The sequence below is a fragment of the Narcine bancroftii genome, chromosome 6 (genome assembly GCF_036971445.1).
Source record: "Narcine bancroftii isolate sNarBan1 chromosome 6, sNarBan1.hap1, whole genome shotgun sequence".
Taxonomy (NCBI): Eukaryota; Metazoa; Chordata; class Chondrichthyes; order Torpediniformes; family Narcinidae; genus Narcine; species Narcine bancroftii.
The window spans coordinates 184,182,152-184,205,583 of record NC_091474.1 but is presented as its reverse complement, the minus strand read 5'-3'; the positions used below and the strand labels follow the sequence as shown (position 1 = coordinate 184,205,583).

The following is a 23,432-nucleotide window of genomic DNA, read 5'->3' as shown; positions in this document are numbered from 1 at the left end:
GGAGGTGGTGTTGCTGCCTGAAGCCAAAGGTAAGTGTTGGGGATCGCTATTTGATGTCGGTGGTGGGGAGGTCAGTGGTGGCAGATCAGGATGGCAGCGTTGGTGGGTACTGGGTCGGCAGCGGCGGCAGCAGATCCCCGGTCGGCAGTGGCGGGTCTCTGGTTAGCGGCAGCGAGTCCTTGGTCGGCTGCGGGCATTGAGGTCGGGGCTGGGACCTGGTCGGACGTTAGGGTGAATGTCATTGCGGCGAGGGTGGATTGTACCTTGTGCGCTCGGCGTCTGCCCCGTGACGTCAGGCGCTGCCGCGTGGTGGAGTCCTCGCTCTCATTGGATGAGAGCTCTGAGGAAGAAGTGTTTGAAATGGAGTGTGGCAATTTGGCTTCACACAAGGCACTGTGTTTGACAGCGGCCATTTTGGAGTGACAGACTGCAGCAAAGTGGCCGTTTTTAAGGCACTTCTGGCACCTGGCTTTTCTTCCTGGGCACTGGGACCTGCTGTGCTTGTTCCTCCCGCAGAAATAACACTTTGGAGTTGCATCGGGCAGCGTAGCGGCAGTAGTAGGGTAGATGGAGGGCATCCTACTTACATCAGAGTGCCCCGAGAGTTCATGTTCATACTTAACACCGCAGCCTTCATTGTCTCTGCGATCCAGATCACGTCCTCTAGGTTTTCTCCCCTGTGCTCTAGCAGGTGCTGCCTCACCTCATTCGATTGAACCCCAGACACATAGGCATCCCGAATCAGATCGTCTGTGGTCTCCGCAGCAGTTCTGTCTGTGCAGGCACAGTCCCTGCCCATTGTCCTTAGTGCCTGAATATAAGCTTTACAGGACTCACCAGGCTGTTGTCTCCTTGTAGCAAGTTTGTACCGAGCACAGACCCTGTTCACTGGTCGCTCATAGAGCTCTTTCAGCACCTTCATGGCTACAGCACAAGTGGTTGCATCCTGGACACTCTGGTAGACTCTTGGGGACACCATAGTCATCAATATTAGTAGTCGATGGCTGTCCTCTATCACGGCAGGATCAGAGAGCTGTAAGTATGTTTCGAAGCATTTCAACCAGTGCTTAAAGTCATTCGAGGCTGTAGCTGACTGTGGGTCGATGTCGAGGCATTCCAGCCGTAGCATACGCTTCATCCCTTCAAAATTTATTTTTAGTTAATAAAATAGTAATGTGCGTCGAAAGAACCAAAAACTTGTTGATCCAAACCAAGGCTTTTATTAACTAAAAGACTGGAGCATATCACAAGTAGGTTGACCAGTCCAGAATGACCTGGTCTGGCTAGGAGCAATCCTTTAAGACCTGTCAGTAGGTGTGGCTACACTCTCAGCCAATCACAGTCATCCTACACTACCATCTGTACATATGTACATATACATAGGTGATAGTACAGATTCGATCACAAGGGTAAATTGGCACCCCAGAAATGGGAGGCATTCATAAATATGATTCAATGAGTTGAGTGAACACTGTTCCCACCATGAAACAGTGGAACTACCAAAGGTGAAGGCAAAAAAAAAGTTTTCCTCACCTGAAGGTTCATACTAAAGAAAACTCCAAATATGGTACTGAAGAAAGCTAAGCCGAGTCTGGGAAGTGCAGGAATGAATCTAAAAGTCAAAAGTTGGAATTAATAGGAACCTAAAAGTTGAGCTGTTAATGGAGGCACAGGATGTGTGTAACAAAAACCAAACTTCTGGAGGAACTTGGGTCGAGCAGGGTGGGGGTTGGGGGAGGGTGTGTGTGGAAAGGAACTATCAGTGTTTTGGTCCGAGACCCTGCATTAGGCTTGATGTGTCACATATATGATTTAGTCAAAGAGAAGGTTAGACACCTGCCAAGACGATCGTCAGAAACAATCATTTGAGCAAGTCATCCCTCGTCCTCAGGGTTCAGCCTCTACCTGCTTCTAGATATGAGATGCCTTTATAGCCTTCCTGCATCTACCTTGACTAACCATGCCCAGGCCAAAGACAACATCTGCATAGCACTTGCAATGAGGCAAATTAGAATGAGAACAGCTTTGCGCAATTGAGCCAAATGAGAGCACAAGATTCCAATGAGGCTGCAACTGTTCAGTGCAAATTTACTTTCAACAGTGCAAGATTAAATATAATATATAAACTAAAAGTGATTATCAGATGGAAATTGTCCATTGTTGGCAAAAGATAATCTGGTGCACAATTTCTTATGGCACAGGTAACACTGAGTTACAAAGTTAATTGAAAAACCTTAGATGGAGAGGAAATATTATATCTGTTTTATAAAAATAGCTTTATTACCTCCACTTTGCTATTTAATATATAAACAATTGAACAATACAATTATATAATGTGCAATACATTTAAAATATAGGAAAAAATGACTTTAAATATGAACATAATTCCAAAGACCAACGCACATTGGTAATAGTGTAATAAAGCATAACCTGAAACAAAAAGAAAAAACACAAACCAAAAGAAAGAGAAATAGAGGAAAGAAAGGAAAAAAGGTTATGTTCTTTTCAAATGAATTATAAATTTCTTTAAAAAAAAAATAAAGGAAAAGGTTTACAATTGTCTTTTCCTTTTTTTGAATATTTTATGTTTTAAGAAAATACAGAGTATAGGACTCAATTAATAAAATAACAATAATACATTGAATATAAATCATAGAAAACATTCATAAAGTCTGAAAAAAATAAAAAGGAGAGTCCCTCTTCTCCCAGCGCCCTCACTCCAGATTCAAAAGAAAAGGGGACAAACAGCAGGGAATAGATGGAGATAAAAAGAAAGAAAATAGAAAAGAAAAAGCAACAGGAGCAAGGTTCGACATCTCAGAGTCACATCATTTTAAAAGTAATAAATTTCTGATAAGGAGTATTCTAATTGACAAATATCAAAACAATCTGAGCACTGAAGCAATCTAAAGGTTGCCAAATTTTGACAAACATACTATATCTATTCCTAAGACTAAGTAATCTTTTCAAGGGGAATACAACTTTGCACTTCCAAGTTTTAACGATCAATGTGAGGTCAGTTGTATTTCCATGTAACCGCTATAAATTTACTGGCTATTGACAACACAATTTTAATAAATTTAGATTTACTTCTAGAGAAGTTAACTTTTAGAACTGCCAAATTCTCCAGAAGAAACAATTCTGGGTCTAGAGGGAAGTTTATCCCCACAATTTTTGTCAACACTTCCTCCAATTTTATCTAAAAGGGTCTTAATTTTGGGTTTAACCAGGTGGAATGTAAAAAGATACCAACATCTATACCACACCTAAAACACCTATCAGAAAATTCTGGTTCATTTTTATGTATTTTTTGAGGTGTGAGATATAATTGGAGCAAAAATTATAATGGATCAGTCTATATCTACAATTAATTAAGGTAGTCATACTATCTACACATAGATCTGACCAGCATTGTGGATCGATTACAATGCACAAATCTGAATCCCATCTCTCCTTCAATCTATGTAGTCTAGATTTTGGGCTTTGATCTTGGATCAGAGCATATATCTTAGAGATAAATTTGGTTACATTCCCCTTTCGAATTAGAATTTCCATGTTTGAGCACATTGGTAGGACTATTAATGGACCCCACATTTCCTTCAAAAAAGATTGCAATTGGAGATAGCTGAAGAATGTGTTGTTTAGATAAATTATATTTATTTTTAAGTCCCTCAAAAGACATAAATTACCTCTGTTGATCATAACAATGTTCAATGCATCTGATACCATGTTGGTACCAGGTCGCGAAGATTCCATTATCTGAAGTCATAAGTATTAAACTGTTTTGAGATAGCGGTGTCTTTAAGGATAATCCCTCTTTTAAACCCACAAATTATTTAATTTTATACCAAATATAAATTACATGTTTCAATAATGGTTTATTTGTTTTCCTTTTAATTAATTTAAAATTCCATTTATAAATAAATTCTTCTGCCATCTCTCCAACAATATGCAAGCCAATTAAAGCCCAGGAAGGAATCAACTCATTAAAAAAAAAGCATCAACAAAATGAATTTGCCCAGCTAAATACTATTTTTAAAAATTCGGTAATTTTAACCCTCCCAATTTATAATCCAAGGCCAATTTATCCATGGAAATTCTAGAAACATTTCCTGACTAAAGGAATGAATGAATATGTCTATTAAGAATTTTCAAAAAATATTAGTTAGTAGGTTAGGTAAAGATTTAAAAAAAGTATTGAAGTCTCAGCATTATCTTAATTTTAATTGTCTTTCTTCCTCTTCTCATTCTGTAAACTTTTTTTTTAAATCAAATGCTGTATTATTCAGTTGAGCAAAGCCATTGTCTGTTATATTAACCAATTTAAAAAGGAAGAAAAAAGGAAACCTAGATGAACTAAAAAAGAAATAAAAGACTCTTCCTCTTTCTCCCCCCTCCCCCCCCTCCCCCCCATCCCCCCCTCCCCCCCATCCCCCCCCCCCCCCCATCCCCCCCCTCCCCCCCATAGCTCAAAACCCTGACCACTAAGCAAGATCAGGAATGATACATGGAAATCAAGTGACATTAACCTGGAATTTGACAGCACAGCACCAAAGCACTTTGACCACCCTAACTCTTTAGATTATGGTCATAGTCCATAAATGGGCCCCACGTCTTTTTTAAGTTAATTTTTGAATCTTTAATAGCACTTTGTAGTGGCGCTATTGTTAGACTACATGTCCCAGAAGTCTAGTAAACTGGCGTGGGACATCAGAACATTATGACATGGCGCATGTGGTTCAGAGTTTTAAAAGAATACGTGCATGACTCGAGTAAATGTGTTGATTTACCTGCAACTGTGTGTGTTGTTATTTCACATTCATCAGCCACCACTGCGTTTTCAGTGGCTGCAATATCTATTTTTTTTCCAAACCTATATAAGACATGATACCATTTAGCCATTGTGTGTGTGTGAAGGTGGAGTAAGGTCTTTCCATGTAATCAGAATTGCCCATCTGGCTATCAAAGAAGTAAAAGATAAAATTCGACTTTGAATTGGAGTCAGTAAGACTTCATCTTCTTGAGATAATCCGTATAGAGCAATTAAAGGCCAAGTTTCTAATGTGACCTTAAGAATCACCAATAATGTTTGAAAAATTTCTTTACAAAATTTTTCTGAACTAGCAAGCAGCAATTTTGCATTTATCGCATAGAGAATTTATATCTGATTAAAAAATGACATAATTTAACTTTGGACATATGTACTCTATGGACCACGTTAATTGCAACAAACAGTGCCGTGCACAAAAGGAGGTAGTATTCATCAAATTACATTTGGAGTCCCAAACGACACCCAAAAATTATAAATTCAAATCCTGTTCCCAATCGTTCTTGATCTTAGCTAGTGAGGCTATTCTTAAATCCAGCAAGTTATTATAAATAATAGATATTGAACCTTTATGGGAAAGCTGTAATTCAAAAAGTAACTCAATAATGTTTGCCTCAGGAATTTGTGGAAAATCAGGGATCTTTCATTGAACAAAATGTCTATTTGCAAAATGCTTTTCTATACTGAGTATGTAAAAAAAAAAAATTCAATCTGTTTTGCAAATTAGCTCAGTGGTTATTCAAATTCTTTGTGAGCAAAGTCATGTGAATGGTCAGTTCATAAACTGAATGATCTTGGCTGTATCACAAAACAGATGAATCGTCAGCCTGTCTGATCACTGTGGAAAGGAGTGGAATGTAACAGATTAGAATTTAGATGATTTGGCTGATTCATGACTCTTCAATTTACAATGTTGCCTAAGATAATATCATCCTCTTCAATGTTCAGCCTCAAAAAGTACTCTGTGTTCGGTCTTTTAAATAACATTTGAATTATATACAATCACTTCAGAGTCAAGTGTGCTGGATGTTTGTGAATACTGGATTCTGGTTGTACTTACTCACTGGATAATTGATTTCACTAATGCCGAAGGAACTGAATGTATAGAGTTTAAAGACATTATCATCTTTTACAGCCAGCAACCAATGATGAGCTGGCATGCAACTTGAGCAAGGTCTTGACTCAAAATATTGGCTATCCCTTTCCCCCACAGATTATGCTCGACTCGCAGGACTACTCAGATTCTGGCAAAGAATATCATTTGAAAAGCAGTGAACACTAACCACATTGTTTGCTGAAGTACTAACGACACTTACAATAATGATCCAGAATTTGTAGTCAACAGTGAGCTCCTACATTTGCTTTAGATTTAGACTGGGAAAAGATCCCACTTCTGTCGTTTTCCCAAGGGCAGCTTGCCAGGTGAAAGAGGCTTCATCCTCCTTGTGCCTCATGGGCATAAATCCTGCTTCTGAGGAAGTCCTTGCACAATATGATGGCACAGTTGACGTAGCTGTGAGCACAGCACTGTCACAGGGCCTGTGGCTGGGGTTTGAATTCAGCACTACCTTTAAGGAGTTTGTATGCTCTCCCCATGTCTGTGGGAGCTCCATTTTCCTTCCACCATTCAAATACATACCAGGATTGTACATCAATTGGGTGTAATTGGGTGGCAGGGCTCGTGGATCAAAAGGGCCTGTTACCTTGCTGTATGTCTACATTTAAACACTTTAATACATGCTCAAAGCAAGTCAGAAGTTATCTCCCTCGTCTCCTTCTGTAGCCAACTGCCATGATGTTCTAAAATTCTGAAAACATAATCAAACAATTATACATATTTAAATCTTATTTTTGTTCCAAAAATTAAATACTGTATATTCTTGTATAATAGTCAATCCCACATAATAGTTAACCCCCCCCCCACCACCTTATTTGGCCCAAACACTGCATGTTTTCTGTAGGACTCGTGTAAAAGTCAGGCCCTCCCCCCCTATTTTGCAGAGAAAGGGTCATTGGTGGTGAGAGGAGGGTAGGAGTGTGGTGCGTGTGGTGTTGACCTGCAGAGTTTCTCCAGCAGTGTGTTTTCACTTCAGTCACGGTGTCTGCAGACTTTGGTGTTTTACTCCCTTTTATTAGTTCTTTTCCTCCCAAAGAATTGCTTATTACCTGTTCCTTTCCCTGAATAAGCACCATCAGATCTTTCACATCTTTACAAATGTGCAGAAGAGAACTTGCTTCCACATCTGATCTATTTTACCAATTTTATTTTTACTGCCTGGTGCAATAGATGCAATGCACAAAATACACGTTTAATTAAATTATCCACAAGATGAAAGGTTATGCAAATGTGCTCATTTTAAATTAACCACAAAAGTATTTACATCTAAAAATTTCATTAATTATCATTTTAAATTTGAATGTTTCAACACATTTTCGCTATTTGCACAACACAGCAAAAAGATTACATTTCTAAAACAAGATTTTGGTGAAAGATCAAGTAAGCAGGTAGCCGTGTGATATGAAAAGGCTACAAACTCACCCCAATGTGCAGGCACACTTACAATGGGCAGAGAAGAAACAAAAATGACTTAAATTTGAAGAATTCTACAGAAATGGATTACAAGTGACACAGTATGATGAAAGGTGAACAAATAATAACAATATCATGGCTGGTTTAGTTAGATAGAGAAACGGAGGAAGGCTGTTCCAGATAGGGTCATAGAAATTTACAGCATGGAAACAGGCCCTTCAGCTTAAATTGTCAAAAATGACTAAGCTCATCCCATTTACCTGTGTTGGCCCAAGTCCTTTTAAACCTTTCCTATCTATGTACCTGTCAAAATACCTTTCAAACATCACGTTTGCACCCACTTCTACCACTTCCTCTTGGCTGTACATTCCATACACTCACCATACTGTGTGTGGAAGTGGTGCACCTAAGGTCTCTTAAATCTTTCCCTCTCTCCCTGTTACTGTCCTCTATCTCTAAAATAAAACACTAAGGATTCAATGTCCTGACTGGTGAAAGCAATCATGCCAAACACCAACTTCACCAGCCTGTTAACCTGTATTGCCACTTTCATGGAACTGGAGCCATAAACCTGATCCCCTTTCTGTTTTACAACACTATCCAGGGCTTCACCATTCGCCATGTATTCAACCTATCAAAGGACAACTCCTTGCACTTGTCAGAGTTAAATTCTATCTGCCATTCCTAGACCCATTAAGGGATGGTTCAAGGAGTTAGCTAAAATATTAAAATATATAATTGTGGTTAGCATCTAGAATTTACTCTCACTCTAAAAGAGGAGAGAATCAATCAATGCCTTGAACTGGAAATTGGACAGAGAAAACAATTTGCAGGGCCACAGAGAAAAAGTGGGATAATAGGACTGATGACTTAAATTTGACAGCTGTAACCAACATATGATTTACCCCTATCAGTGGATGCCATGCCTGCAGAGAGAATAAGGTAAAAAAGGCATGAGGCCTTTCAGTTAGCAGCGGTTGGGTACAATGGAAGGCAAGAGAGAGAGAGAGAGAGAGAGAGAGAGAGAGAGAGAGCAAAAGAGGTAATATTAACTTGGTGGCAGAAAAAAAAATCAAAGAGGTTTATCAGTGAAAAATTGAGGGTGAATTGAGCTGAGAGTGGATTGTCATAAAAGCACAAAGCTGGAGAATGTCAAACAGTGTCCTTTATATAGCAAAGGTAAAAATACATAACCGACGTTTCAGGCTGGAGCCCTTCATCAAAGTTTGGAAAAATGTCAGCAGGCGTCTGAACAAAAGAGTAGAGTGGGATTGTCTTATTTTCTGGGGGGGGGGGGGGAGGTTATTAAAAATTTTTTTAATTTCCAAAATATTTGTGGTCAGTCCTGATAAGATGATGGGTGCTAAATGGACTTGATTTTGTCCAAGGAAACAGGCATATAGCTGCTTCTTGTTTACAGTATTTGTTACAAATTAACAATTACTGTATTATACAAACAAAATACAGACATGTTAAAAATTACATTTTGAAGTGATTTATCAAAGAAAAGTTCTTGTCATGATACTTTTGAATGATCAGGATTTTGGGTTATTTAAATAAAGTTGTAAGTGATATTGTGCATCAACTAAAACTTTAGTGAACATCTTTTCTACTATTCCTACTCATTGGTCCAGTTAATTTTGCCAAACTGGACAGTCTTGAAAGTTTGTGCCATTTTTCAGACTGAACAGACTGTTTCAGCGCATTCTGGGATTTCAGAGTGGAAATGTCTTCATCAAATAAATATATCTCTGAGTAGATTCGAGAAAGCTCCTCTTCCTTACTTGACAGCTGTGAGAAAGGAATTGATTGTACTTTTAGGTTTGCTTACACAACTTAAATCAATATGTCTAATCAAGAATAAAAATTCCAATTCATAATTTTATCCAGAACCCTTCTCTCTCTTTATTCACCTTTTCCATCCATCCAACACCCCCCACCATCCATCTCATTACTTTGCCCTCCCTTGCTGCCCATCTGTCTAGCCACCTGCTTCATCTGCCAATCATCTCTCCCTTATCTGTTCCACCTATCATCTTTTGTCTCACTTCTCTCTCTCACTCCTACATACTGTCTTTCTTCCCTCTACACTCTATTCTCTTGCAGGGTATTGACCTGACATGTTGACTGCTCTTTTGCTTCCACAGATGCTTTATCCATCGAGTTCTCCCAACATTTTGTTTTATTTTCTAGATTGAAACATCTGTCGTCTCTTGCATCTTTATTAAAGTAAATAAAATTTCATCCAGAATACATCAATAAGAAGACAATATACCAAAGCTTTAAGAATATATTAAAGATTACATTTTCAACCCAATGCCTGATCTTAACAATACAAATTATGCACCTGGCACAGAATCCAGCACTCCCCTGAAGTTTCACCTCAGACAGTGTGCTCATATCCCAACGACCAAGAGGCACGAATGCTACCATCTAGCCAAACTAGTGTGACAGGCACATATTATAATTGGGCTTTAGTTATAGTTTAGGGTGGCCCAGTTCATGCAGTGATTTAGCGCAACACTATGACAGCATCGAGTCCACGCTGCTGAAGATCCAGCTGCGCTGGATGGGTCACGTCTCCAGAATGGAGGACCATCGCCTTCCCAAGATCGTGTTATATGGCGAGCTCTCCACTGGCCACCGTGACAGAGGTGCACCAAAGAAAAGGTACAAGGACTGCCTAAAGAAATCTCTTGGTGCCTGCCCCATTGACCACCGCCAGTGGGCATCTTGGCGCCTCACAGTTTGGCGGGCAGCAACCTCCTTTGAAGAAGACCGCAGAGCCCACCTCACTGACAAAAGGCAAAGGAGGAAAAACCCAACACCCAACCCCAACCCACCAATTTTCCCCTGCAACCGCTGCAACCGTGTCTGCCTGTCCCGCATCGGACTTGTCAGCCACAAACGAGCCTGCAGCTGACGTGGACTTTTACCCCCTCCATAAATCTTCGTCCGCGAAGCCAAGCCAAAGAAGATGACAGCACCAGTAACTCAGGTTCAAGTCCGGTGCTGTCTGTAAAGAGTTGGTATGTCTTTCCCATGTCTGCGTGGGTTTCATTCAGTTTCCTCCCACTCTTCAAAATGTACAGGGTTTGTCGTTTAATTGGGCTATTTGGGTGTCATGAGCCAGAAGGGCTTGTTACTGTGCTGTATGTTTAAATTTTTAAAATATATTCTTAAAGCTCAAGGTACAGATAAAAGGACATTAATTAAGAGAGAATGCTTCATGGTATTCTATAATCTTTGGCTTGGCTTCGTGGACGAAGATTTATGGAGGGGGTAAAAAGTCCACGTCAGCTGCAGGCTCGTTTGTGACTGACCAGTCCGATGCGGGACAGGCAGACACGATTGCAGCGGTTGCAAGGGAAAATTGGTTGGTTGGGGTTGGGTGTTGGGTTTTTCCTCCTTTGCCTTTTGTCAGTGAGGTGGGCTCTGCGGTCTTCTTCAAAGGAGGCTGCTGCCCGCCAAACTGTGAGGCGCCAAGATGCACGGTTTGAGGCGTTATCAGCCCACTGGCGGTGGTCAATGTGGCAGGCACCAAGAGATTTCTTTAGGCAGTCCTTGTACCTTTTCTTTGGTGCACCTCTGTCACGGTGGCCAGTGGAGAGCTCGCCATATAATACGATCTTGGGAAGGCGATGGTCCTCCATTCTGGAGACGTGACCCATCCAGCGCAGCTGGATCTTCAGCAGCGTGGACTCGACGCTGTCGACCTCTGCCATCTCGAGTACCTCGACGTTAGGGGTGTGAGCGCTCCAATGGATGTTGAGGATGGAGCGGAGACAACGCTGGTGGAAGCGTTCTAGGAGCCGTAGGTGGTGCCGGTAGAGGACCCATGATTCGGAGCCGAACAGGAGTGTGGGTATGACAACGGCTCTGTATACGCTTATCTTTGTGAGGTTTTTCAGTTGGTTGTTTTTCCAGACTCTTTTGTGTAGTCTTCCAAAGGCGCTATTTGCCTTTGCGAGTCTGTTGTCTATCTCATTGTCGATCCTTGCATCTGATGAAATGGTGCAGCCGAGATAGGTAAACTGGTTGACCGTTTTGAGTTTTGTGTGCCCGATGGAGATGTGGGGGGGCTGGTAGTCATGGTATAATATGACTGCAATTTCAGCGCACTTCAAGCAGGTGATTGGCTTATAGATACCCACTAATGTTTCTGATGTTACAAACACTGACTTAATTGACTTCTGTGCAATACACAAAAATGCTGGAGAAACTCGGCACTTCCATAGGAATAAAAGGTCAACAATATTTTGGGCCTAGACCCCTCAATGGTAGTGCTGTTACTGACAAATTCATGACCAAAACTAATGGTTAAACAGATCCTGATAGTTAAAAGAGAAGTCATTTCACATATAACCATATAACATTTTACATTAAGGAAACAGGACATATCGGCCCTTCTAGTCCGCACTGATTTACGTAAAACTCCAACTAGTTCCACCTACCCACTTTCCTGCCCATAACCCTCCAACCCCCTCACATCCATGTGCTCATCTAACCTCTTCTTAAATGACAGAATTGACCCTGCTGCAATTACCTCTCCCAGAAGGTCATTCCATTCATTCCGCTCTGAGTGAAGAAGCATCCTCTTATATTACTTCTAAAGTTTTGCCCCCTAACCCTTAACTTATGACCCCTTGTTCCAATCTCCCCTACCCTCAGGGAAAAGAGCCTATTCACATCTACTTTATCTATTCCCTTCATAATTTTAAATACCTCTATCAAATCCCCTCTCAACCTTCTATGCTCCAATGATTAAAGTCCCAGTCTACTCAATCTTTCTCCATATTCTAGATACTGCAATCCAGGCAGAATTTTAGTAAACCTTCTTTGCACCCTCTCAACCTTATTTATATCTTTTCTATAATTTGGAGACTAGAACTGTGCACAATATTCCAAATTTGGCCTTACCAATGCCTTGAACAGTTTCAACATCACCTCCTAACTCCTATATTCTATGCTATGATTTATAAAGGCCAACATATGAAAAGCCTTCTTTACCACCCTGTCTACATGGGACTCTGCCTTCAGGGAATGATGAACCGTTATTCCAAGATCCCTCAGTTCCTCAGCATTCCTCAACACTCTCCCCTTCACTGCATATGTCCTGTTTTGGTTATTCTTCCCAAAATGAAGCACCTCACACTTTTTTACATTAAACTCCATCTGACACCTTTCAGCCCACTCTTCCAAGCAGTCCAAATCCTTCTGCAGCCCACAAAAAACATCCTCACTATCCACAACTATTTTTGAATCGTTGGCATATTTACATGCAAAACAGAGAGTATTTTCAGATGAAAAAACATTGTTCCTTAAAACATTTTAATCCTCGCATTAAAATAGAAATAATGATAACTGTTTCTGGCCTTGTAAAGTACAATGTGTTCTAATGTAAACATTACGAGAAAGAAAATCTCTTGCAGCAGATTGATTAAATTGAAAGAGGTGTACAAGTGCTGCCAATCTGATGGCTCCCATTTCACATTGATGGCAAAGTTGAAATTACTCCCAGTGTGCAAAATCAACATTTCTCGACTTCACAGAATTTGATATTATATTCATTAATGAATTAGATTTCAGATTTATTGTCAGAGTACGTACACAAAAATCACATACAACGCTGAGATTCCTTTTTCCTGCAGACGTGGCAGAATTACCACTAAATTGGTAGTGAAAAATATAAACTGTAAACAGTGTGGACATCTAAACAATCAAAAGAATTGTAAACAGAAAACAAATGTAAACAAACTGACTGTGTAATACAGCGAGAGCAAATAAATCAATAAATTGCACAAGTAAGAGTCCTTAAATAAATCCCTAATTGAGTTTGTTGTTATGGATTCTGATGGTGGAGAGGTAGCAGCTGTTCCTGAACCTGGTGGTGTGAGTCTTGTGGCACCTCTACCTCTTCCTGATGCAGCAGTGAGAACAGAACATGTGCTGGGTGGTGAGGGTCTTTGATGGTTATTGGTGCCCTCTGACAGCAGTGTGCCCTGTAGATATACTCAATAGTGGGGAGGGTTTTGCCTGTGATGTCCTGGGCTATGCCAACTATCTTTAGGAGGGCTTTATGCTCAGGGGTATTGGTGTTCTCATACCAGATTGTGATGCAGCCAGTCAGCGCACTTTCCACCACTCATCTGTAGAAATTTTCCAGAGTTTTTGATGTCATATCAAACCTCCACAAACTCCTGAGGAAGTAGAGACACTGACATGCTTTCTTCACGATGCCACTGGTGCGTTGGGTCCAGGAAGGATCCTCTGAGATAGTAACTCCCAAGAACCTGAATGTGCTCACCTTCTCCTCCTTTGATCCCCCAATGATCACTAGCTTTTCCTTCCTGAAGTCAACAATCAGCTCCTTAGTTTTGGTGACATTGGTGCACCATTCACCCAAGTTTTCAATCTCCCTCCTGTATGACTCGTCACCTTCCTTTATACAATCCACTACTGAGGTATTATCGGCAAATTTGTAGATAGTGTTATTGTCATACTGATTTACACAGTTGTAGGTGTAAAGTGAGTAGAGCAGGGGACTAAGAACACAGCCATGTGATGCTCCAGTATTGATGGAAATTGTGGAGGAGAAGTTCTTACTGATTGTGGTCTGGAGGTGAGAAAATCCATGATCCAATTATACAGTGGTGTGTTAACTCCCAGGTTTTGGAGTTTGCTGATCAGTTAAATACCGAACTGTATTCGATAAAGAGCATCCTGATGCATGCATCTTTGCTGTCCAGATGTTCCAGGAGTTTGTGTAGGGACAGTGAGATGCCATGATAGGCAAACTGGAATGGATCCATGTCACCGCTCAGACAGGAGCTGATATGCTTCAACAGCATCCTTTCAAAACACTTCATCACTGTTGATGTAAGTGTTGCTGGTCGGTAATTGTTAAGGCAGTTTACTGCATTCTTCTTGGGTACCAGTATGATTGACACCTGTTTGAAACAGGTGGGTAGCACGCCCTGCTGGAGTGAGATATTGAAGTTATCAGTGAATACCTTTGTAAGTTGATCAGCACAGATCCTTAGTACTCAGGCAGGAACTCCATCCAGGCTGGATGCTTTCCTCGGATTCACTCTCCTGAAGGCACCAGGCACATCATCCTCATATATGGACAGGGTGGGATCATCAGGAGACGTGGGGGTGCAGAGGAGTGGTGCTTCACGGTTACTGTCATCAAATTTAGTGTAGAAGGCATTGAGTTCCTCTGGGAGAGAAGCTTTGCTGTCAGCTTCTTTACAAGTAGGTTATTGGATTTTTTTATCTGTTTAAAAATCACTTAATAATGATGTAGGGCAGACATTAAGCCACAATTCTGCCCTGACATTGAAGCAGTGTCAAATTCCAGGGAGAGGACTGCTTGCATCAGGTACAGGCAGCTATACCATTTAATGTATTCTAAAATAGAGGGTGGAACAAAATTATAGAGGACAGTTAAGCTCATTGTGCCAGGCGGCAGCATTCCTGGACCGACAACTCAATAGTGGTACAACCAAAGGGAGTCCTTTACTGAGTTGATGGTCTTCCAGCAGTTCTGGATTCAGAACTGTGACAGAACCCTTGCATCCCTCTCCACACCCTCCTTGTGAATCTGCATTTAGCAAAGAGGTGGGCAACAGTCTCCACCCCACTGCAGCTGTCCCAAGGACAGTGTGCCTTGAGGGCAATATTCTGGTGTACTGGAAGGATCTCACTGGAAGGTCTTCTCTCACCACCAGCCAGGCCAAGTCTCGGTGTTTGTTAGTGAGCCCTGGCGATGAGGTGTTCTGCCAGATGATCTGGACAGTCTGCTCCAGGAACCATCCCATTGGATCCATTGAGTCTTCCTCTCTCAGTTTCTGCTGGACATTCTGTGCTGACCACTGACTAATGGCCTAGTGGTCGAAGGTGTTGTCCTGGAAGAACTTTTCCATGAAGGATAGGTAGTGCAGCACAGTCCAGCTAGCTGAGACGTTGCATGGCAATGGGACCAGGCCCATCTTTTGCAATACCTGAGACAGGTAGAACCTCAGCACGCAGCGGAACTTGGTGCCCTCGTACCTCGGGTCCACACTTGCCACTGCAGTGACTCTCTGAGAGTGTCTCCTCCCAGCTTAGTAAGAGTCATCTTGGTCAGAGGTTTTATCTGTAAACTTGGATTGAAAATTGTCTTGGCAATAGGTGCCTGAGGATGACGGAAAAGGATTGTTCTTGTGGGGAGAGGGGTGTGGTGGTGGATGGAGGTTAATTAACTATAATGTTATTGTTTGTTTATCGGGGCGGCTCCATGGAGGGGAGGAACCTGTAGTTGCAGCAACAGTCAAATGTTTTCAAAGACTGGAATTGTAAATAAAGTGCTTTAAGGTACATTCATGCAAATGAAGATTGTTCAGTACAAGTACAGTATAGTATTTTTGTCTTTTGTCTTTTAAACTGTTTATTCTTAAACATATTAAGCTGTGTTAGTTAGATTTTGTAAGAGTAAGTCTCCAGCAATCAGAAAATACACTTATCCAGCACATAGGTACCAGATACCTGGCAGTAAAGTACCAATCCCCACAAGTGCTGGATACCAGGGATTTTACTATATATGCCAACACTTAAAATATATTATTTATATTTGCATGGATTTTAAGCAAGGTTTTAAAGGGCCCCCACATGACAGAATGGACAATAAACCTAAAGCCCATCGATCCAAGACAAAGTGGAAAACTGCATTCAAAACGGTCTAAGCCATGATTGTTGACAAAAGTGCGAATTCTGGAAACTAATGTCAAGCAGTAACTAAGGAGAAGGGAGTAGAATTAACCATTCAGGTTCATGACCTTTTATATGAGGAAGGGCCATATTGTCATGGAGTCAAATAATATAAAGACAGGCTCTTTGGCCCACATTTTTCCATGCTGGTTGTCTAGTATCCGTACATATTAATCCCATTTTCCAGACCAATAGCAATTCAAGTGCTTGCTTAGATATTTCATACATGCTACCAACCCTATTCACCCCACAACAATTGCAATGGAACACCACTGATCACAGGCTTCTAATCACAAGAACAATCCCTTTCCATCATCCTCTGGCACCTGTTGTCATGACAGTTTTGGATCCAAATCATCCATCACCCATATGGCACTTGGTTAAGCTTTTCTGATATAGGATGGAGAATAGATGGAGAAATAGTGATTAAAGATGGGCATTAATAACAGACATTTATTTGTAAATTTTTGTTTGCAGAATGAAGTGGAAGCAGCTGAGAATTAACCACAAAGGACATGGAAATAATTATTGTAAGAAATTAATATCATTAAGAAAATTAAAACAAAATTAATGGACACAAACTGTTGATTTTTTGCACAAATAGTGACTTTTTTCTTAACCAAGTGGAATAGCTATCAGCCACTTCTGATCATAAACTGCATCTTTTGCATCAGACAAGTACCTACTTGAGAGCTCATGTTGCACTGTGTCTAGAAAATTTGTCCACATGAAGATGACTATGAAGAGCTCTTTGAACAGCAAATATTTAGTAACATTAGTTAATCAGAATTAGCATTAAAGAGGTGTTTTCTGAAAGTGTCTCAGACCTGAAACAGGAAATGGACTCAGATACATTCACTTTAATCACTTATTTACAAATTCCTTTGGACTTCCATCTTTTGATCATTGGTTACCCTCTCATACACCAATTTCCTAGCCACAGTCCAAATCTCACCCAGTCACTGACCTCAGCCTCCAGGCTCCAATCCACAGGGCCTATCACTTTTTGCCAGTTCCTGATCCAAGACAATGATTATTCTGTAGACTTTGATCCAAGACCCATTATACCCCAGGTCCCAGTCCACAGCCCTCATTGAGCATGTAGGCCCCATTCTGATGACCTGACCCTTTATAATATTATACACAGGAAAATTCCAGCTATATTCCTTTGCGCACTCTGCAACCACAAAAAAAACTAAATAAATTGTTTCACCCATTCAATAGCACCTGATGATGTAGGCCACAATCGGCACGATTTTCAATCCACTAGATTAATGCACTCTTGGGAGAATTGATAAATTTCAAGGATGAAATTTGAAGATTGACAGACCATATATTTGCATCCTGGAACATTGAATAAGATGTGGAAGAGATACCAAAGACTCTAATTTTTCCAAAATTCTTTTAAAAGGAGGATTGGACCAGAAATAATGTTAATTGTTACACTTCCACTTCAGGGAGAATAAAGAGACAATTTGGGAAATTATGAAGATAATAGGAATACCTTCTGATTGGCTGAGCTATTTCTGACAGAAAGCTGTAAACACATTGGAAAAAAGGTCCAATACATACAATTGGTTGAGTGAAGGGCTCTCATCACAACAAGTTGGAAATGGTAATTGCAGAAAGTTGCAAGATTGTCAGGGACAGTAGATGTCACTGAGACTTTATTAATTGATTCAAATTTTATTAAGATATATTGAAAGTCTAAAGCAGAGATGCAATGCATGAATTTTTCAATTTTAGATGTTTGACAAGGTAAACAAAGATGTTAAGAAAATCAAGGCACATGCTATTAAAAGAACATTATGAAATTATTTTGATTTGTGCTCCCCAAATATGGATAATATATTTTGTTCAAATTAATAACTGTTGGAACCCCTTTCTTACATTTACCCAAGTAATTTAAAGGCTGTCAGAAGAGGAACAATGTTTGAAACACCAGCCAATGTATACAAAAGACAGAATTAGATTAGCGGAGGAGGAAATGGTGAAATTCTCTCTGTTTAATTACCTGACCCTGAGGCACCAGGTTTCTCAGCTGCAAAAAGGGATCTCAGTTCTATTTCAAGAGGAGGGGAGGTTTTTCAGGTGATCAGGCAAATTTTTATACTTCAACCAGCATAACCAATTTATTATTTTTATATCTCACTACACTCAGAACTTTAGAGCCATTGAAGCGTTGTCAGTATTCTAGTTTAGAAAACATGGCAGTCAATTGTCTGATTCTGTAAGCAACAATGAAATAATTGGCAATGGAGGTAGAGGCTATTACAAACTGGAAGAGCACAATAGCTATTAGGTGGTACCAAAGCCGAAACAGTTACTGCAGCCATGGAGGTCAATTTTGATGGGACCATGACTTGATGTCACAGAGGGACTCCCACCCAATAACCAATGATTGAGCGGCTCCTGGAATGGCAAAATGCCACTGAGAATTAATCAGATTTACTGCACTTGTTCTATTAAAATGCTGGAAGTCAGTTTGACCATTGTCAAGTTTAATCTTATTATTTTATTTATTTGTGAATTTTTCATTCTGCCACAGAGAATGGAGACTTTTTTTCCCCCAGTGCTTGAATGACACGCAAAACAAAGCTTTCTACAATATATGCATCTTCACTTTTCAACCACTTTTACTCATACTTAAATTCTTAGAATTGACATGATAAGTTAACATCTGACTATTATGGAAAAGGAACAATGAGTTCAAAAACTAAATGGTGTTGAATTGCACAAATCAGTTTTATGTCAAGAGCACAGAATCCACTCAAATGGCTGAGAATAACCCAAAACTCCTTTCACTGAAGATAATGAATGGTGAAAATGGATCTAAACTGATGTTTTAAAAATAATAAAGGCATCACTGTACAAGTTGTGAAGGAATATGTAAAAACAGGATCAAGACTTCAATACTTTTTTTTCAAATCTTTACCTATCCTACTACCTAATATTTTTTTGAAAATTCTTAATAGACATATTCATTCATTCCTTTAGTCAGGTAATGTTTCTAGAATTTCCATGGATAAATTGACCTTGGATTATAAATCGGGAGGGTTAAAATTACCGAATTTTTAAGTAATGAAATTAGATTAAAAAGCAAATGACAGCAAATGAGGATAACTTGGTGCATTACATATTGCAGCTGAAGGACAGGCTTTAACATAATTTAAGATAGCACTGGATAAGTAGTTGGATAGCGATGATGTGAAATAATACAGGTAACGAGCTCCCATTAGAGATTAGCTCCATTAGCACTACAGGTTGAAACTATTGTCTGGCACCCTTGGGATCTGACCACAAACAAGTCCCCCAATTGATTTCCTCTAAGTAAGAATTGTAGGAAGATGGAAGCTGGTGGTTGAAAGAACCATCTGTAACCCAGAGTATCCATAAGTTGAAAATGTTATTGGTTGAGATCTCAAAATTGCACTAGTAGGTTAATTAGCCAAAACCAAACAAAATCTTCGTGACCTGTATTCAGACAGTCTACAACTGTGCATTTTCATGGCTATTTTTTAACATTTCCAACTGCCAGTAAAGATAGGAGGTATCAACTGGTTAATAAAATAATTTCACAAGCTGAAGAATGCAATAGGCCACTAACCTAAAGGAAGACAGATATTATCAGTAACTATGGTTGCGAATAAGATACCTGCTTCTGTAAATCAGTAATGAGGTCAGTCAGCAAAGCCTTGTCTCTTTGCAACTGCATGTTCTCTTCTTCAGTGTTCGTAATATGATTTTGTATCTCAGCTACACGGCTCTGCACTATGTCTTTGTTCAATTCCAGTGAAGTCTTCCCTTGTTCAATGAGGAGAATCTGTGGGAAGTTATTTAAAACAAAGTTAAAATTAGTTGAAAAATCTATTCATCATACTGAAAATTTCAGTAGATGGTTGAAGATTTCCTCTTCAATAAGCCTTCAGAAAGCAAAATTGCCTCAATAAGCCCAGAGAAAGCAAAACTTTCTAATTGCATTTCATGAATGTTTCATCCGAAGATTAATGTTAAAGAGGAATAGCAATAAATATAGTGCAGAATTTCCCAGATCTTCTAAGTATAACAATAAGGTATACAACATTATGAGCGGCATAGGTAGAGTAAATGCAAACAGGCTTTTTCCACTGAAGGTAGGTGAGACAAGAACGAGGCCATAGGATAAGGGTGACAGGTGAACTTCACACAAGGAATGGTGAGAGTGTGGAACTAGCTGGTAACTGAAGTGGTAGGTGCAGGCTCAAGTGCGACATCTAAGAAAAAAATTAAATAGATACATGGATGGGAGGGTATGAAGGACAATAGTCCAGGTGCAGGTCATTGGGATGAGGTAGAATTATAGTTCCCATGCATTTGATGGGCTGAAGGGCATTTTCTATGCTGTAGTGTTCTATGGTTATACAGTTATAATCAATATAGCAGCAAAATCAAAAATCTAATGCATTTACTTGGTTTACACTGAAATATTTCAATGATTATTTTCCATTAATTACCTTATCCATAACTTCTCTGAATTTATTTTTCTCGATTATCAGGAGGTCCTTGTGCCTCTTCACCTCATACTTCAGTTGCTGCTTATGGTCTTTTGCAGTAATTAGCTGGATTGCACTTGAAGTACGGCAAGGGTCAGTCTCTTCTTTTACTATCCTCTCCTGCAGTGCATCATGTGGCAATATCATTCATAAAAAGTAGCAGTAAAACAGAAAAATCCCTTTCATAAATTATTATTATTATTGTTGCTCACCATACAGGAAGAGACTCCAACTAATCAAAAAAAATCCATTCATTTGGAAATACCTCATAAGTGATGCGATTTGATTGTTTGATTTGGTCAACCTTAACTAAAGAAACAGACACATAGTAGACTGCAGATGCTGGAATTTGATACCAAACACAATCTGCTGGAGAAACTCAGCAGGGCACACAGCATCAGTTGGAGAAAAAATAGTGGACATTTTGAGCCAAAATTCTTCATCGGTACTGAGGAAAGCTAGTAGGAAGCAATGTAAAGAGGACAAGTTGAGAGGGGTGTGAATCATCCTTGGCCCCATCTTACCCCCTTCATCCTGTCCTCTTTGCCTGCCTTCTGTACTACCCTCAGCCCCAAGGAAATGTTTCTGACGTGAACCATTCTTTATCTTCCATTCATGCTGCTTGACCTGCCAAGATCCTCTAGTAGATTGTATTCAACGAAGGCAACATTTTCCTTCTGTAATCTTGGGCTGAGCATTTTTAAACCCTAATTCTGTTGGAGCTAGTCAAATTATGGAAATGGCTTAGGCTCAGCAGTTCATGCTGAAAACAGTCTCCTAATTTGGACATAACACTGAGAACCAATGTATCCTTGAATCCTTCTTTGAAAGAGAGGTCAGCACAAGTAAAAGCTTAGTTAGAGTGGGAACAAGAGACAATTACAATGAGTTCATTTGCTGGCGTAATTTCACTAATGCAACACACTGAGTTTTATCAAGGACCTGGACCATGAATTTGACATAATCATAGGCTTCCAAAACACAGTTGCAAGTGTCTCTGAATTATAAACTAGAAATGCAATGCAGGTATGGAGCAATATTTTGCCTGTAAGCAGTTCACAAAAACAGTTAGCTGCATTACCTTATCATTGCTGTATTTTTAGGATCATTAAATTCCTTCCACGGGAGGTCTCTGTCATTTTGACAACGTGGCACATCCTACTGAATTTATCAGTTCTCTACCTTACATTTGCATTACGCTTCTGGAAACCGTCATTTGGTTCTCTTTTGGAATTATGCCAGAGGGTTTTTTTTTAAAAAAATGATTAGAACTCTTGTTGGCACTTCTCCTCAATTCAACTATCATCCTCTGACTCCCCGATCACCAATAGTCAGTTGTCAGTGAGATTCTGGTCCATATCTTGGCCACAAAATTTTATAATATTTAGTACAGAAACACATTGGTGTCACTGGATTAGTATCTCGAGGCCTGGATGATTGACTGGGTCAGATAATCTTTTAAAAATCTGCAATAAAAATCCAGTAATTGGAACCATGAAACTACCCAATTCTTGTAAATACTTAATATAGTTCTCCAATGTCCATCAGAAAAGAAAATCTTCCATTTTTAACTTCTCTGGCCCATGTCCAAGGCCAAACTAAACAACATGGTTTACTTTTAATTGTCTTCTGAAGTGAATTAGAACATAGAGCAGGGTTTCAAGTTCTTGGAGATTGGAACCTGTACAAGAGAGACAGGTTGCGCTTGAACTTGAGGGGAGCCAATATCCTGGCAGGGAAGTTTGCGAATGCTCAAACTAGATCTTCAGGGGGGTTGGAACCAAAGTGAAGAAGCAGAGGAAGAGGTGGTTGGTGCACTAGTAGGGATCGTTGGCAGGGAGTTTGTGTGGAAGGACAGGTAGATAGGGCAAAGTTGTAGCCAAGAAGATGTGTTGCAATGCCACAGGGACACAAAGTCAAATGTAACAAGTAAAGAGCGAAAGGTTTTGTATTTGAATGTTCACAGCATAAGAAATAAAGTGGATGATCTTGCAGTACAGCTATAGATTGGCAGGTATGATGTCATGGTCATCATGGAGTCATGACTAGAGGATGGATGTCTCTGGGAGCTGAATGTCCCAGGATACACAATGTATCAAAAGGATAGGCTGATAAGCAGAGGGAGCAGCATAGCACAATTGGTAAGGGAAAACATCCTATCATTAGAAAGAGGTGACAATAGGATCAGAAGATACAGAATCATTGTGGATTGAGTTAAGAAATGACAAGAGTAAAAAGACCCTGTTTGACTGTTATATACAGACCTCCAAACAGTTGCTGGGATGTGGACAACAATTTGTAACAGCAAATAGAAAAGGGGGGTCAGAAGGGCAATGTTATGTTGGTCATGGGAGATTTTAACATGCAAGTAGATTGGAAAAACTAAGTTGGGACTGGATCTCAAGAGAGAATTTGTAGAAAGCCTACAAGTTGGTTTTTAAGATCGGGGCTCAGCCATGCTGGATTTGGTGTTGAATATTGCACCAGAAGCAATTAGAGAACTTATGGTAAAGGAACAGGGCAGTGATCATGTAATGATTGAGTTCAATTTAAGATTTAACAAGAAGAAAATAAAATTAGATGTATCAGGATTTCAGTGGAGTAAAGGGAATCACAGTAGCACGAGAGAAGAACTGGCCAAAGTAGATTTGAAGGGGACACTAGTATGAAAGACAGCAGAGCAGCAATGGATGGAGTTTCTGCAAAAGATTTTGGAAGATGTAATACAAATAAATAACAAAAAGAGGAAATATTCAAATGGAAAATGTTACAACTGTGACTGACGAGGGAA

At 39.9% G+C, this 23,432-nt stretch overlaps 1 protein-coding gene and 1 long non-coding RNA gene across 11 annotated transcripts in view; one reads left to right on the top strand and one right to left on the bottom strand.

Moving 5' to 3' along the window:
- LOC138736831 (uncharacterized) overlaps window positions 1–23,432 on the top strand; it is a 110,898-nt gene continuing 87,466 nt past the window's right edge. For all 3 annotated transcript variants that reach the window (XR_011340610.1, XR_011340609.1, XR_011340608.1), the window contains exons 1-2: window positions 1–29; window positions 16,587–16,639. This is a non-coding gene — a long non-coding RNA (uncharacterized lncRNA). The remainder of the gene's footprint in view (window positions 30–16,586; window positions 16,640–23,432) is intronic.
- The window catches only part of LOC138736830 (uncharacterized), a 67,342-nt gene continuing 48,398 nt past the window's right edge, over window positions 4,489–23,432 (bottom strand). For 7 of the 8 annotated variants that reach the window (XM_069886912.1, XM_069886910.1, XM_069886909.1 and 4 more), the window contains exons 9-11: window positions 20,603–20,761; window positions 19,765–19,932; window positions 6,763–9,149 (exon numbers count right to left, since the gene is read on the bottom strand). In XM_069886912.1, coding sequence (XP_069743013.1) covers window positions 8,952–9,149; window positions 19,765–19,932; window positions 20,603–20,761 — 525 coding nt within the window. In that variant the 3' untranslated portion in view covers window positions 6,763–8,951. Of the gene's footprint in view, window positions 6,637–6,762; window positions 9,150–19,764; window positions 19,933–20,602; window positions 20,762–23,432 lie in introns of those variants that run through there. The other variant, XM_069886914.1, reaches the window with a different exon arrangement.